The sequence below is a fragment of the Tursiops truncatus genome, chromosome 8, assembly GCF_011762595.2.
Source record: "Tursiops truncatus isolate mTurTru1 chromosome 8, mTurTru1.mat.Y, whole genome shotgun sequence".
Lineage (NCBI taxonomy): Eukaryota > Metazoa > Chordata > Mammalia > Artiodactyla > Delphinidae > Tursiops > Tursiops truncatus.
This window is the reverse complement of record NC_047041.1, coordinates 95,183,488-95,201,267: the sequence shown is the minus strand read 5'-3', so window position 1 is coordinate 95,201,267 and position 17,780 is coordinate 95,183,488. Positions and strand designations below refer to the sequence as shown.

The 17,780-nt window shown below is 37.8% G+C and overlaps 1 protein-coding gene across 3 annotated transcripts in view; it reads right to left on the bottom strand.

Annotated features, from left to right (window-relative positions):
- Positions 1–17,780, bottom strand: part of CSTPP1 (centriolar satellite-associated tubulin polyglutamylase complex regulator 1) — a 187,899-nt gene that overhangs the window by 88,469 nt on the left and 81,650 nt on the right. For all 3 annotated transcript variants that reach the window (XM_033860619.2, XM_073808940.1, XM_073808939.1), the window contains one exon: positions 17,432–17,562. In XM_033860619.2, coding sequence (XP_033716510.1) covers positions 17,432–17,562 — 131 coding nt within the window. The remainder of the gene's footprint in view (positions 1–17,431; positions 17,563–17,780) is intronic.

Below are 17,780 nucleotides of genomic sequence, written 5' to 3'. Positions count from 1 at the left end.
ATATTAATCAAACTATCAAAAATTAAATAAAAAGAAAAAATATTGAAAGCAGCAAGGGAAAAGCAACAAATAACATACAAGGGAATCCACATAAGGTTAACAGCTGATCTCTCAGTAGAAACTCTGCAAGCCAGAAGGGAGTGGCAGGACATATTTAAAGTGATGAAAGGGAAAAACCTACAACCAAGATTACTCTACCGAGCAAGGATCTCGAGCAAGGATCTCATTCAGATTCGATGGAGAAATTAAAACCTTTACAGACAAGCAAAAGTTAAGAGAATTCAGCACCAGCAAACCAGCTTTACAACAAATGCTAAAGGAACTTCTCTAGGCAGGAAACACAAAAAAATGAAAAGACCTACAATAACAAACCCAAAACAATTAGGAAAACAGTAATAGGAACATACATATTGATTATAACCTTGAGTGTAAATGGATTAAATGCTTCAACCAAAAGACACAGACTGGGTAACTGGATAAAAAACAAGACCCATACATATGCTGTCTACAAGAGACCCACTTCAGACCTAGGGACACATACAGACTGAAAGTGAGGGGATGGAAAAAGATATTCCATGCAAACGGAAATCAAAAGAAAGCTGGAGTAGCAATTCTCATATCAGACAAAGTAGACTTTAAAATAAAGACTATTACAAGAGACAAAGAAGGACACTACATAATGATCAAGGGATCAATCCAAGAAGAAGATATAACAATTGTAAATATTTATGCACCCAACATAGGAGCACCTCAATACATAAGGCAAATGCTAACAGCCATAAAAGGGGAAATCGACAGTAACACAATAATAGTAGGGGACTTTAACACCCCACCTTCACCAATGGACAGATCATCCAAACTGAAAATAAATAAAGAAACACAAGCCTTAAATGACACATTAAACAAGATGGACTTAATTGATATATATAGGAGATTCATCCCAAAACAACAGAATATACTTTCTTCTCAAGTGATCATGGAACATTCTTCAGGATAGACCATATCTATCCATTTGGGTCACAAATCAAGCCTTGGTAAGTTTAAGAAAATTGAAATTGTAACAAGTATCTTTTCCGACCACAACACTATGAGACTAGATATCAATTACAGAAAAAAAAAACTGTAAAAAAATACAAACGCAGGAGGCTAAACAATACGCTACTAAATAACCAAGATACCACTGAAGAAATCAAAGAGGAAATAAAAAAATACCTAGAAATAAATGACAATGAAAACATGATGACCCCAAACCTATGGGATGCAGCAAAAGCAGTTCTAAGAGGGAAGCTTATAGCAATACAATCCTACCTCAAGAAACAAGAAAATCTCAAATCAACAACCTTACCTTACACCTAAAGCAATTAGAGAAAGAAGAACAAAAGAACCCCGAAGTTAGCAGAAGGAAAGAAATCATAAAGATCAGATCAGAAATAAATGAAATAGAAATGAAAGAAACAATAGCAAAGATCAATAAAACTAAAAGCTGGTTCTTTGAGAAGATAAACAAAATTGATAAACCCTTAGCCAGACTCATCAAGAAAAAAAGGGAGAAGACTCACATCAACAGAATTAGAAATGAAAAAGGAGAAGGAACAACTGATACTGCAGAAATACAAAGGATCATGAGAGATCACTACAAGCAACTATATGCCAATAAAATGGACAACCTGGAAGAAATGGACAAATTCTTAGAAAAGCACAGCCTTCCGAGACTGAACCAGGAAGATAGAATATATCAACAGACCAATCACAAGCACTGAAATTGAAACTGTGATTAAAAATCTTCCAACAAAGCCCAGGACCAGATAGCTTCACAGGCAAATTCTATCAAACATTTAGAGAAGAACTAACACCTATCCTTCTCAAACTCTTCAAAATATAGCAGAGGGAGAAACACTCCCAAACTCATTTTATGAGGCCACCATCACCATGATACCGAAACCAGACAAAGATGTCACAGAAAAGAGAAAACGATAGGCCAATATCTCTGATGAACATAGATGCAAAAATCCTCAACAAAATACCAGGAAACAGAATCCAACAGCACATTAAAAGGATCATACCCCACGATCTAGTGGGGTTTATCCCAGGAAATCAAGGATTCTTCAATATACACAAATCAATCAATGTGATACACCATATTAACAAATTGAAGGATAAAAACCATATGATAATCTCAATAGATGCAGAAAAAGCTTTTGACAAAATTCAACACCCATTTATGATAAAAACTCTCCAGGAAATAGGCATAGAGGGAACCTACCTCAACATAACAAAGGCCATATATGACAAACCCACAGCCAACATCATTCTCAACGGTGATAAACTGAAACCATTTCCACTAAGATCAGGAACAAGAAAAGGATGCCCACTCTCACCACTATTATTCAACATAGTTTTGGAAGTTTTAGCCACAGCAATCAGAGAAGAAAAAGAAATAAAAGGAATCCAAATCGGAAAAGAAGAAGTAAAGCTGTCACTGTTTGCAGATGATGTGATACTATACATAGAGAATCCTAAAGATGCTACCAGAAAACTACTAGAGCTAATCAATGAACTTGGTAGAGTAGCAGGATACAAAATTAATGCAGAGAAATCTCTTGCATTCCTATACACTAATGATGAAAAATCTGAAAGAGAAATTAAGGAAACACTCCCATTTACCATTGCAACAAAAAGAATAAAATACCTAGGAATAAACTTACTGAAGGAGACAAAAGACCTGTATGCAGAAAACTATAAGACACTGATGAAAGAAATTGAAGATGATACAAACAGATGGAGAGATATACTATGTTCTTGGATTGGAAGAATCAATATTGTGAAAATAACTATACTACCCAAAGCAATCTACAGATTCAATGCAATCCCTATCAAACTACCAATGGCATTTTTTCACAGAACTAGAACAAAAAATTGCACAATTTGTATGGAAACACAAAAGACCCTGAATAGCAAAACAATGTTGAGAAAGAAAAATAGAGCTGGAGGAATCAGGCTCCTGGACTTCAGACTATACTATAAAGCTACAATAATCAAGACAGTATGGTACTGGCACAAAAACAGAAATATAAATCAATGGAACAGGATAGAAAGCCCAGAGATAAACCTCCGTTGATAAAGGAGGCAAGAGTATACCATGGAGAAAAGACAGCCTCTTCAATAAGTGGTGCTGGGAAATTGGACAGCTACCTGTAAAAGAATGAAATTAGAACACTGCCTAATACCATACACAAAAATAAACTCAAAATGGATTAAAGACCTAAATGTAAGGCCAGACACTATAAAACTCTTAGAGAAAAACATAGGCAGAACACTGTATGACATAAATCACAGCAAGATCCTTTCTGACTCACCACCTAGAGTAAAAACAAAAATAAACAAATGGGACCTAATGAAACTTCAAAGCTTTTGCACAGCAAAGGAAACTATAAATAAGACGAAAAGACAACCCTCAGAATGGGAGAAAATATTTGCCAATGAAGCAACTGACAAAGGATGAATCTCCAAAATATACAAGCAGCTTATGCAGCTCAATAACCAAAAAACAAAAATCCAATCCAAAAATGGGCAAAAGACCTAAATAGACATTTCTCTAAAGAAGACATACAGATTGCCAACAAACACATGAAAAGATGCTCAACATCATCACTCACTAGAGAAATGCAAATCAAAACTACAATGAGGTATCACGTCACACCAGTCAGAATGGCCATCATCAAAAAATCTACAAACAATAAATGCTGGAGAGGGTGTGGAGAAAAGGGAACCCTCTTGCACTGTTAGTGGGGAATGTAAATTGATACAGCCACTATGGAGAACAGTATGGAGGTTCCTTAAAAAACTAAAAATAGAATTACCATATGATCCAGAAATCCCACTACTGGGCATATACCCTGAGAAAATCATAATTCAAAAAGAGTCATGCAGGGCTTCCCTGGTGGCGCAGTGGTTGAGAGTCCGCCTGCCAATGCAGGGGACGTGGGTTCGTGCCCCGGTCCGGGAAAATCCCGCATGCTGCGGAGCGGCTGGGCCCGTAAGCCATGGCTGCTGAGTCTGCGTGTCCAGAGCCTGTGCTCCGCAACAGGAGAGGCCACAATACTGAGAGGCCCGTATACCACAAAAAAAAAAAAAAAAAAAAAAAAGAGTCATGCACCACAATGTTCATTGCAGCACTATTTACAATAGCCAGGACATGGAAGCAACCTAAGTGTCCATCGACAGATGAATGGCTAAAGAAGATGTGGCACATATATACAATGGAATATTACTCAGCCATAAAAAGAAATGAAATTGAGTTATTTGCAGTGAGGTGGATGGACCTAGAGACTGTCATACAGAGTGAAGTAAGTCAGAAAGAGAAAAACAAATACCGTATGCTAACACATATATATGGAATTAAAAAAAAAATGGTTCTGAAGAACCTAGGGGCAGGACAGGAATAAAGACACAAACGTAGAGAATGGACTTGAGGACACAGGAGAGGGAAGGGTAAGCTGGGAGGAAGTAAGAGAGTAGCACTGACATATATACACTACCAAATGTAAAATAGATAGCTAGTGGGAAGCAGCTGCATGGCACAGGGAGATCAGCTCAGTGCTTTGCGACCACCTAGAGGGGTGGGATAAGGAGGGTGGGAGGGAGATGCAAGAGGTAGGGGATATGGGGATATACGTATGCATATAGCTGATTCACTTTGTTATACAGCAGAAAATAACACAACACTGTAAAGCAATTATACTCCAATAAAGATGTTAAAATAAATAAATTCATTCATTCATTCATTCCCAGGTCCCTCCCCTGCTGACTCTGATTCACTTGGTTGGAGATGGGATCAAGGAATCTGTCTTTTTGACAACCTCTCCGATGTGGTTAGTTAGGGTTCTAAATTAGGGTCCAGTGGCAGCGGTGGGAATGAAGAGCAAGTTATGCCAAGCAAAATAAAACTAGAAAAGATTAAATTTTCAACACTACTTATACTTGCTTTTATACACTCCCAGCTTAAAACCCACCAAAACTACCAAATTTGAGTATGGTTTATTAAACTGACATTTTTAACCTAAGGTGGCTTTATTTTGATTCACAGTGTATACACTTTAATTTAGTCTTTTACTTTTGTTTTTAACTGAATCATGCGAGCAAGAGATTTCAGAAGCCTAAGAGGTACCATTCTGTTTTGGGGTACATCTGCTTTAGAGAATGGGTTTAATAACATCTCATGGTAAAGTCTCACTTTAGCCTAATTTTTGAAAAACCCTTGGTTGTAGTTTCAAAGAACTTCCAAATTCTGCTTGTTATGTCCGTCAAAGCATGAAATATGCAGTAAAGCAAGTACTATACTTCCCTCAGTAATAAGAATCATGATTTTTTATTTTAAATAAAAGATGGAATAACATAATGTTTTCTCTTGAAGACAGGTAGAGTGGAACTTAAACTTTCCTCCATCTGTTAAGGCAATCAAAGAAGATAGAAAATCACACACAATTGCAGTACATTCTTAAACCTTAACTAATCTGATCACATTCTGGGCTAGCAAATTATACATTGATCTCAGAGGCTGAATGACATAAAATATATTGATGTGCATTAAGTGTCAGGGCAAGAGCACTTGACGCTAATAGCAAGAGCACTTGGTGAGAGTCAGAAGACTCTCTGGGAGACCTCAGGCTTCAATATTATACCTGTGTGATGGGGAATGGGTAGAGAAACATCAGTAGTTTTCAAACCAGAAGGCTTGAGTTTTTCAGAGGCATTGGTAAGTTTCTACAAATGTTTAATATTAACAGTTTTCTTATTAAAAATATACCTTTGTTTAAAATTTATAAGAAAAACAACATGCACACTAAATAGGTTACATAGTAAATTTGAATATATAGACACTACCAACTTGTGCTCTCAGGTTAACTCATCGTGGAGCTTCTCCTGCTCACAAATATATGTATCTGAACTTGTAAATATGTCACTGACTAGGAAGCTTTTTATCTGCTCTAGTCTTTTTCTTTTTTTTTTAATCTAGGACTATATTGGCATAAAGGCTGTGATTACATAAAATCTTTAAATTCTACTGGATGAGAGTACAGATGTTATCAACCCCTCCTTATACTTGTTCCTATATGATGTGGTTATGGAACAAAACAAAGTAGATTTATTACTCTATAAAATAACGTGATAATTACAAAATAGAAGTATTTAAGTGTTAAGATACTAACAAAGTGGTAAAAATGTAATCGTTTTTGTACTGGGACTGGAAAAGCAATGGCAGAAAAAATTGATGGAATAGTGGATCACAGGCCTTAAAATGTCATTAGATGTTGTGTAGATAAACACTAGCAGTTAAAATTATGTAAGCATTTTTCAAAACACTATTGGATAATGTTATACAAATTGATACATACTGTTAATTTTATTAGGATGAGGCTTTTAAATTGTAGACCTTTCAGAGTCATTTGCAGACGTATCAGTAGTGATGCCAGAATTTATTCTTTTACACTAAAGTTTTCTGACTGATATAAGGCAGTTGTCAAAACAATAGTCAAATAAAATAAGAAATTACTATTATTTCTACCTTAAGTACATTCATTAAATGTAAGTTTATCAACTTGGAAATCTTACTGATATTTAAATAAACTGAATAGCTCAATTTAGGCTTATAACACTGCCATACTTACCACCTCAGATAAAATATTAGTGATGAATCAAAACAGGATTTGGATTCAAAATGCAAAATAAAATTAATTTTTCTGCATGAAAATTATGAGCAAAAATCTGGCCTCTGTATTAGTCTGCTCAGGCTGCCATAACAAAATACCATAGACTGGGTGGCTTAAACAAGAGAAATTATTTTTCTCACAGTTTGGGAGACTAGAAGTCCAAGATGGAAGAGCCAGCAGGCTCAGTGTCTGGTGAGGAGTCTTTCCTTTGTTGTAAAAGGCTGCCTTCTCACTGTGTCCTTACATGGCGAACAGAGGGGGAAGGCTCTCTGATGTCTCTTCTTTTTTTTTTTTTAAATTTATTTATTTATTTTTGGCTGCGCTGCGTCTTTGTTGCTGTGCGTGGGCTTTCTCTAGTTGCGGCGAGCGGGGGCTACTCTTCGTTGCGATGCATGGGCTTCTCACTGCGGTGGCTTCTCTTGTTGCAGAGCACAGGCTCTAGGTATGCGGGTTTCAGTAGTTGTGGCATGTGGGCTTCAGTAGTTATGGCATGTGGGCTCAGTAGTTGTGGCGTACGGGCTTACCTGCTCTGTGGCATGTGGGATCTTCCTAGACCAGGGTTCAAACCCATGTCCCCTGCATTGGCAGGAGGATTGTTAACCACTGTGCCACCAGGGAAGTCCCTGATATCTCTTCTTATAAGCACACTAATCCTATTGGAGAAGAGCCCTACCCTAATGACCTCATTGAATCTTAATTACATCCTTATAGGCCCTACCTCCAAACACAGTCACGTTGGGGGTTAGGGCTTCAATATATGAATGTGGGGGGGACACAATTCAATCCATAGTAGCCCCTGAGGTACCTGATCTTTAAAGAAATAACACTATTGAACTACTCATATGAGATATTATAAGATACATTTATTTTTCTCCAAACAATGCAGTTTTTAAACTAGCTGAGAAAACTGTTCATTGATTTCTCCAAAGTGATCACACATCAATTAGGAAAGTAACTCAGCTTTGGCACAAAAATTTACTATCACTACTTTTTTTTTTTTTTGGCCTTGCTCTGTGGCTTGTAGGATCTTAGTTCCCAGACCAGGGATCAAACCCGGGGCCCTGGCAGTGAGATCACTGAGTTCTAACCACTGGACTGCCAGGGAATTCCCTATCACTACTTTTTTGAATATGTGGATCAGTATAACTAAAAAACTTTTTTTGACCAGATGTCAAGATGTTAAAAATAAATCTATTAGTATTTGCAGCTACTTGTCCATGTGAATCACAATTTTCCTGACATACTTTTATCTTAAAACCAAATACTAGAAAACTTTCCCCCCAAATCAGGAACAAGACAAGGATACCTGCTTTTGCCACTTCTGAACATAGCACAGGAAGTTCTAACCAAAGCAATTAGGCAAGAAAAAGATATAAAAGGTATCCAAATTGTAAAGGAAAAGATAAAACTATCTCTATTTAAAGATGACATGATCTTCTATGCAGAAAACCATAAAGATTATACACATACACAAATACACAAACTATTACAGCTAATACATGAATTTTGCAAAGATGCAGGATACAAAACCAACATACAAAAACCAATTATATTTCTATAAACTAGCAATGAAAAATGTAAAAAGGAAACTAAGAAAAACAGTTCCATTTACAATAGCATGAAAAGAATAAAATACTTAGGGATAAATCTAACCAAGGAGGTGAAAGACTTGCACACTGAAAACTATAAAACGCTGCTGAATGAAATTAAAGAAGACCTAAATAAATGGAAAGACTTCCCATGTTCATGGATAGGAAGACTTATCATTGTTAAGATGTCAATACTACCCAAAGCAATCTACAGATACAACACAATTCCTACCAGAATTCCAACAGGTTTTTTGCCACAGAAATAGAGAGCTGATCCTCAAATTCATATGGAATTGCAAGGGGGCCCAAATGGCCAGGACAATCTTGGAAAAGAATAAAGTTGGAGGGCTCAAACTTCCCAACTTTGAAACTCAATACAAAGCCACAGTAATTAGAACAGTATGGAACTGGCATAAGGACAGACATATAGACCACTTGAACAGAAGAGAGGGCCCAGAAGTAAACCTTCACAGTAAGATCAATTGATTTACAAGAAGAGGCCAAGGGTACCATTCATTGGGGAAAGGACTGCTCAAAAAGTCTTTCAGTAGTGGTGCTGTGAAAACTAGATATCCTTCTGCAAACGAAAGAAGTTGGGGGACTTCCCTGGTGGTCCAGTGGCTAGGACTCCATGTTTCCACTGCACATGCCATGCAGTGGGAAAAAAAAGAAAAGAAAAGAAAGAAGTTGGATCCTTACCTCACACCTTATCTAAAAATTAACTCAAAATGGATCAAAGACCTAAACTTAAGAGCTAAAACTATAAAACTCTTAGAAGAAAACAATCCAACGGCTTCTTGACATTGGATTTGGCAATGATTTCATGGATATGACACCAAAAGCACAGGGAACAAAAGAAAAAATAGATAAATTGGACTTCATCAAAACTAAGAACTTTGGTGTATCAAAGGATACTATCAAGAAAGTGAGTAGACAACCTACAGAATAAGAGAACATATTTGCAAATCACATGTCTAATAAGGGATTCATATGCAGATTATGTAAAGATCTCCTACAACTCAACAACAACAACAACAATAAACAACACAATTCAAAAAAGTGCAAAGGGCTTAAATAGACATTTCTCCAAAGAAGATATACAAATGGCCAATAAGCACATGAAAAGATATTCAACATCATGAGTCATCAGGGAGATGCAAATCAAAACCACAATGAGATTCCACGTCACACCAATTTGAATGCCTATTATCAAAACAACAAGAAATATCACATGTCGGTGAGGATTGGGAGAAATTGTGCATTGCTGGTGAGAATGTAAAATGGTGTAGCCACTGTGGAAAACAGTATGGCAATTCCTTAAAAAGTTATACATAGAATGATCATATGATCCAGCAATTTCACTCCTAAGTACATATCCAAGAATCAAAGACAGGGACTCAAACAGATAGTTGTACACCCACGCTTACAGCTGCATTATTCACAACAGCCAAAAGGTGGAAACAACCCACGTGTCCATTGACAGATGACCAGATAAACTAAATACGATATACACACAGTGGCATATTATTCAACTATAGAAAGGAATGAAATTCTGATACACGCTACAACATGGATGAACTATGAAAACATCATGCTTAGTGGAATAAGTCAGACACAAAAAGACAAATATTGTATGATTCCACTTATATGTGGTACCTAAAATAGTCAAACGCATAGAGACAGAAAGTAAAACAGTGGTTATCAGCGGCTGGAAGAGGGGGGAATGGGGAGTTATTTTTTTAATGGGTAAAATGCTTCAATGTGGGAAGATGAAAAAAGGGAGATAGATACTGGTAATGGTTTTAAAACAATGTGCATATAGTTAATACCACTGAACTGTACACTTAAAATGGTAAATTTTATGTTATTTATATTTTACCACCAAAAAAAGATTTCTCAATTTAAAAAGTGGTTAGAATAGCAAATTTTATGTAATGTATATTTTACTGTAAAAAAGAGAATATTTTTAAAAAACCTAGATTTAGTTTCAAGATGAGAGGACTTTAAGGTCACTTCTAATTATAAAAAATTTTGAGACATCATGATAACAAGGAGAAGAGAGAAAGAGCATCTAGTTGAGGAATAAGAACCTGACTCCTTGTTCTGAGTTATGAGTGTAACCTTACCTTTCAAGTGGTTATAAATGGACCAAGAAGTTCTAGCAATGATAGCAAACTCAAATGCCTATAGAGGCCAGGCAGGAAACGTAAGCAGGTGAAGCAAGGCAGCTGGGGATGGTGGTAAATCTGAGTCTACGTGCCCTGTCTAAAGAGAGCAGCTGCACTTCTGCCCTGGCAAACCGTCTTCTTGTTAGAATGTCGTCATGGTATTGGGAGGACTTTCCATTTATAAGTGAAATTGAATTGAGATTTTTATGTTAAATGTTGGCATCAAATTAAAAATATGTATTTTTAACACCGCAAACCAAGAAAACATACCTGCAGGCCAAGGCACGTGCAGTCAGCTGACCACTAGTTTGTGATCTCTTTCATAGCATAAAGGCTGGACTGGAATACAAAAGAAGGAAAGGAAGTACTACTAATCAGATCCTCACCAATGTTTAAAGTTTGCGGGACTTCCCTGGTGGTCCAGTGGTTAAGAGTCCACCTTCCAACACAGGGGACGTGGGTTTGATCCCTGGTCAGGGAACTAAGATCCCACATGCCATGGGGCAACTAAGCCTGCATGCCACAACTACTGAGCCCGCACCTCAACAAAGGACCCCACATGCCGCAACGAAGATCCCACGTGCTGCAACTAAGACCCAACGAAGCCAAATAAATAAATAAATATTTAAAAAAATTAAGTTTGCATACAGATCATGATCTAAATCTTTCTAATCCTTGTTTAGAATCACCAGTGGGTATTGAATATTGTTTTAATTAGGTGTCATTTAAAATAGCACAGCTTTGAATGGGTCAGTTTTTAGTGGGGCACTTAGAACATGAAGTTTAGTGCCTTGCATATAGTAGGTGGTCAATAAGTGGTAGCTACTATTATTTTAAAACAAGGCTCCTACACAATATTGAAAAGTTAGCGTAAAACAGATTTTCAAAACCAACCCTACACCCAATAGAAGAAACGATAATATAACCCATTCAAAAATCTATCCTCTTGGGTTTCCCTGGTGGCTCAGTGGTTGAGAGTCCGCCTGCCGATGCAGGGGACACGGGTTCGTGCCCCGGTCCGGGAAGATCCCACATGCCGCAGAGCGGCTGGGCCCGTGAGCCATGGTTGCTGAGCCTGCACGTCCGGAGCCTGTGCTCCCACCACAGGAGAGGCCACAACAGTGAGAGGCCCGCGTACCGCAAAAAAAAAAAAAAAAAGAATCTATCCTCTTGTGATTGGGAAATGGTGAGCCTTCATATTAAATAACAAATCATTTACAGATGTTGGGTGCTAGGAATAGTTATTGGCAAAACAAGGTTCTTGCCCTCATAAAGGTTACAATTTAATAAGGGAGATGGACATTAAGTAAAGAGTCATGCCAAAAATATTTAGTCAGAAACTGTAATAAATGATGACTGAAAATTACAGGATGCTTTGAAAAGAGTAATGAAAGGATTTAATTCAGATGAGGAAGGGTCATAGGGAAGCCCCCTTTAAGGAGCTGACCTTTAAACCAAGACCTAAAAGGATAAAGAGAGGTCAGCAGCCTAAGGGTATTATGTATGGAGGGTGAGGAGGGTTGGGTGGGAGAGGAGGTTGTGACAAAAGCATTCCAGGAATGCTTGTGTGACATGTGTGACACCTCCAAATAACTAAAATAGAAAAAAGGAAAAATTAAATAGAGGGGGGACTTCCCTCGTGGCGCAGTGGTTAAGAATCCACCTGCCAATGAAGGGGACATTGGTTTGAGCCCTGGTCCGGGAAGATCTCACATGCCGCGGAGCAACTAAGCGCATGAGCCACAACTACTGAGCCTGCGCTCTAGAGCCCGCGAGCCACAACTACTGAGGCTGAGAGCCACAACTACTGAAGTCCACGTGCCTAGAGCCCGTGCTTCACAACAAGAGAAGCCACCACAATGAGAAGCCCGCGCACCACAACAAAACAGTAGCCCCCGCTCACGGCAACTAGAGAAAGCCTGCGTGCAGCAACGAAGATTCAACACAGCCAAAAAAAAAATTAAATAGAGGGAAAGATCAAAGTTATTGCAGGTAGAGAGGGGACAGATTTGAGGGGACATCAATTGTCAATGTTCTCCCTGGAGAAAAGATTCTGAAGAAAGAAGTAAAAATGAAAAAATAAGAGAAAATTAGGAATAGAGAAGAAATAAGTAAAATGGGAGCTAGGAAACAGGAACTTGAGGTTGAAGAAATTATTTGTTTATTTATTTAATCTGGCCACATCAGGTTTCCGGGGAAAGTGATGAGAGGTGAAGCACTGGTGGGAACAAGTGGAGAGAATCAGCTGCTAGAGGAGACCTCAGGAGTGAAGAGATCACACTGAAGGATTTTTGTTTGTTTGTTTAAAAAATTACAAAGGAGGGCTTCCCGGGTGGCGCATTGGTTGAGAGTCCACCTGCCGATGCAGGGGACACGGGTTCGTGCCCCGGTCCGGGAAGATCCCACATGCCGCGGAGCGGCTGGGCCCGTGAGCCATGGCCGCTGAGCCTGCGCGTCCGGAGCCTGTGCTCCGCAACGGGAGAGACCACAACAGTGAGAGGCCTGCGTACAGAAAAAAAAAAAAAAAAAAATGTGGCCTTTGTGAAGACAAGTTTGAATATGAGCTGTGCTACTTATAAACTATATAGCCTGTGCAAGTCACTTAACTTCTCTCTCCGTTTCTTTATGTATAAAACAGGATAATAATCACACCAACTCATGTTTGTTGTGTGAATGAAATGAATGAATACATGTATAGCATTTTGCTCAGTGGCTGGCACAATAAGCATTCAGCATCATTTTCTGTTGCCACATTGTTCTTCTTACCATTTTCCAAAGGAACCATGATGTTTCATGTCATCATACTTTCAAAAATCTTGTTTTTTCTTTTCAGAATGTACTCCTTCCTTGCTTAACAGCTTTCTACTACTCCAAGATCCATCCTAATTGTCTTTACTTCTTTAGAGCCTTCCCCAACTTCTGCAGGAAGAACTGTTTCTTTCCTTGTGCTATTACTGATTCATACAGGCTTTACTAATCACTTATACTCTAAGGAAACTACTTCTAGGCTACTCTGTTTCTTCTCCCGGAATGTGAGCTCTTTGAGGGCAAGCACTGTCATTTACTTATCTGTATTTCCAGCATTTCATACACTCTCTGATGGAGAACACATTACACACTAAAAACATAATACTGTCTCAAGTCAGCTCTCTGGCTTCTTTGTCATTCATTGGTCACACACTTATAGGTGTGTGACCTAGACCAGTTATTTAACTTTCAAAATCTCAGTTTTATTTTCTGTGCAAAGGAGATAATAAAAGTATCTACCTAATACACAGGATTAGAAAAATGAGATAATCTACACAGGAAGCACTTAATAAATATTAACTGCTATTATTATCATTATTTTCATTTCTGATGCTGTATTTTATGTCTAGAAATTCCATTTAGATTTTTCTAATATCTTCCATTTATCTCCTAATCATATTCATATTTTCCTTTACATACTTGAGCACATCTATATGACTTAAAATAACTGTCTAAAGGTCCTTGCTAGCTAATTCCCCCATCTCTGTCTTTTCTGAGTCTGTGTTTCTATTGATTTATTTTTCTCCTGGTTATGGGTCATATCTTCCTGCTTCCTGTAATTTCTAGTTGGATGCCAGACTTTGTGAATTTTATGTTGTTGAGTGCTGGATTTTGTTGAATTCCTTTAAGGAGTATTGAATTTTGTTCTGGTAAATGCAGTTACTTGCAGATCAGTTTAATGCTTAAGCTACTGAGGACTCTATCCAATGCCCAGTGTATTTTGAGGTTTCTCTCAAAATAGAAGAAACTAGCCTTGTGAGTACTCCAGGAATTGTCTGGCCTACTGTTTTCTAGTGGTTCTTTTTCCAACCCACACATGTGCAGAGTTTGTAGTCAAAGACTCAAATACCTCCTTGCAGCTCTCTGGAGCTAAGTGAGCAATGCCCTTCTCTCTGGTACTTGGCCTTGTAAATACTGGCCACCTTGGCCTCCCTAAACCCCAGCCTCTGCCTCTTCAACTCAGTAAGACCACCAAGCTCTTTGATGATCTCCCTGTACTGTCACTTGGTAACTGCCTCTCAGGGACCATAGTTCCACACTGACTGTTGGTCCAATGTCTGAAACAGTTGTTTCAGATACTCTGTCTGATTTTCTAGTTGTTTATAGCAGGAGGACAATTCCCTTAGTATCATTATTTTATTAAATGAAATATATATATTCACTGGTAAAAGCACAAAGCTCAAAACTAAATTCTCATAAACTGAAAATAAACTGTGGACAAAAGCTCTTTTGAGCCAATATCCCTAAATAGAAGTAGAGATTTACTTCAAGGGAATTTCAATATTTGCCAACTTGGAAAATTTAGACTAATATTTCTGTATTGAAAAAAATACCAAAGTGAGAAGTTGAATTTTAAAGGCTTATTACATTTGAGTAGATCTTTTTGCTTCCAAGAGTCTAAAGTTGTTTAGATAGCAAGAGACTCACTGCAGTTTTCATGAGGTTATTTGAAATTCAGACACAGGGAAATTAGCATCATTCAATACTCAGTCATGCAGGAATGACATCGTATCTCTGTACTTGCTAAAAACTGGGATAAAAGATTTCTTGCCAGAAGGGATCAAGGTCCTTAGTTTTCTACAGGTGGCTTCACTTTTAGATATGTTATGCTGGAACCCAGCTCATCTTTTGCCTCCTCCCAGAAGAGTCAGTTTCCTCTTGATAATGCTACAATATGTACATGATGTTCTAAGGAAGTTATCTGCAGGAGAACAATATAATAGCAGGTCCACTGAGTAGGTGTCTGGTACTTGGCATTCTAATTGAAAAAATGGGACTTAATAAATACTTTCCTTTGGAATCTTGCCTCTGAGTGTTTTTGCTCATTCTGGATTAAAATTGGAGACTGACACATTCTGGGACTGAAGTTTCCTGGAGGAAACTGAGAATATATTAAAACTATTTAACCAAAGATCTTAGGATCACCTAGACGTAAATGTTGCATTTGGTATTTAAGAACTCAGAGACTGTCTGATTAAGAAGCATGACAATAAATATCCAGCATAAAATCTAGGTCCTACTGGTGGCACAGGAGAAATAGGGAGAACTTGGAGCTGCTTCCTCTCAGCAGCTGGATGAATCATTGGCAGCTGCTATAAGAAAGATAAAGAAAACCACATCTGCTTAGAGTCCACCACTATATGGATCCCTTGTGATAATAAATAAATTACTGAAGAGGCCCCACTTGTAAGTCATGAAAAGAATTAAGGATATCTGAAGATTATTTTCCATAGTTATCTCCATGTGCTATTTCACAGAAACCAGCTCTAGCTATATGCACCATTCTTTGATATAATGAGTATTTAATATATATTTGCTGACTGGTTAAGGGACAGAGAAAGGATTAGGAAAGACAGGTTCTGATGAAATAGTACAAAATTCATCTATACACTCACAGCTCCCAGTTTTGTTTATGTGGAGACCAACAAGATAGTTTTTCTGAGCTAGTTCGCTTAAAATTGAGTTCACACTGATTTTCAACTACTAGTCATATATTTTGTAAAGAAGATGATGCTATTCTCAATACGCTTGCACAATAGTGTAATTGAGATGGATGATCTCTAGAGTTACTTGTCAGTAGTAGAAAGAGCATATTAGTAAATCTGGGTTCTATTTCCAAATTTGCTACTGTGCAATCCTTCTGCAAGTTACACAATTTTGTTATTTATAAAATGGGCACAGGGCTTCCCTGGTGGCGCAGTGGTTGAGAATCTGCCTGCTAATGCAGGGGACACGGGTTCGAGCCCTGGTCTGGGAGGATTCCACATGCCGTGGAGCAACTAGGCCTGTGAGCCACACTACTGAGCCTGCGCGTCTGGAGCCTGTGCTCCACAACAAGAGAGGCTGCGATAGTAAGAGGCCCGCGCACCGCAATGAAGAGTGGCCCCCGCTTGCCACAACTAGAGAAAGCCCTCGCACAGAAACGAAGACCCAACACAGCAAAAATAAATAAATTAATTAATAACCTCCTGCCCCCAACATCTTCTTAAAATAAATAAATAAATAAAATAAAATAAAATGGGCACAATAATATCTACCATACCTATTTCTTAGGATAGCGAAATGATCTAATCAGAAACTAGGTAGAAGGAGTTTTAGCAAAAAAGTTTCAGTAGCTATATATAAAGTAGCAGTAGCATCAGTTAGAGCAGGGTAGGGGATCCTGCAAATTCAATGAAAGCAGGGAGCATACCTATTTTCTTACTATAACCCCAGCACCAGGTACATGGTAAGTCTACCAGATATATTTGTTGAATGAATGAGGAAATAGTTTAGGCCTTCCTCTACTTTAAGTTAGGTTTACTATAGAAACTGTCAAAGATATTCGATACTTATTTGGAAAAACATAATATGAAGATGGGAATAAGAACAGGCCTTTGAAAACAGACGTGAACAAAAGTTTTGATGTAGAGACTCTATATCTGAAAATTTTGGAGCAATTTAATCTATTTTAATATCCTGAATGTAAGAATTTAGTGCCATTTTTTTAAAAGAAGCTCTCAGTAAGGGTCTTTCACCCTTCATATCACCAAAATAAAGTCTCAGTAAACACATTTTTGATCAGTGTATTTTTTAATATTTTCCTTGGGTTATAATCATAAGATGCTGAACCAACAATATGCAAATTGATCCTAAGTTTCATTTGTTTTAAAATGGGAATTATATTATCTACCACAGAGAGACGTTGTGAAGATTAAATGAATTACTGCACATAGATCTCAGAGTTACACTTGGATCTTAATAAGTGCTTCAGTGACGGTGATGTTGATGGTGATAATAATATTGATGGCAGTATCTCTGACACAAGACAGATAGCTCCTTAAAAGGTGTTCCTAGAGCCTTGAAGAGTATGCACTAAAACAGTATTTATACTGAGCAAAAGAAAGAAGTTTGGAGGGAATAAAGGAAGGCAAGAAAAAAATTTGGGAAGACTTACCGCCATTTTTGCCTACAGTTCGGAAGCATCTCCAGAAGGCCCGTAAGAATGATGCCCTATTGTGAGGGGTGGCTTGGATGAAGCTGAATTCCCGAAAAAGAATGTGAGTTCCCTGACATACACTGTTAAAACTGCAAAGAGAAAAATCAAGGAATTATCATTAGATGGAGAGTTACAGAAGGCTGGAATTAGAATGAAAAGTCAAGAATATATAGAACAACTGCCCAAAAGGAGAAAAATCTTTTTTTCTCCAAAAAAACTCTGAACTATAGATTAGACCAAGTCCTTCTATGAGGAATTCTCTTCACATAACTATATCTCTTTGAAAACTCTTGGAGTTCAATTCCTC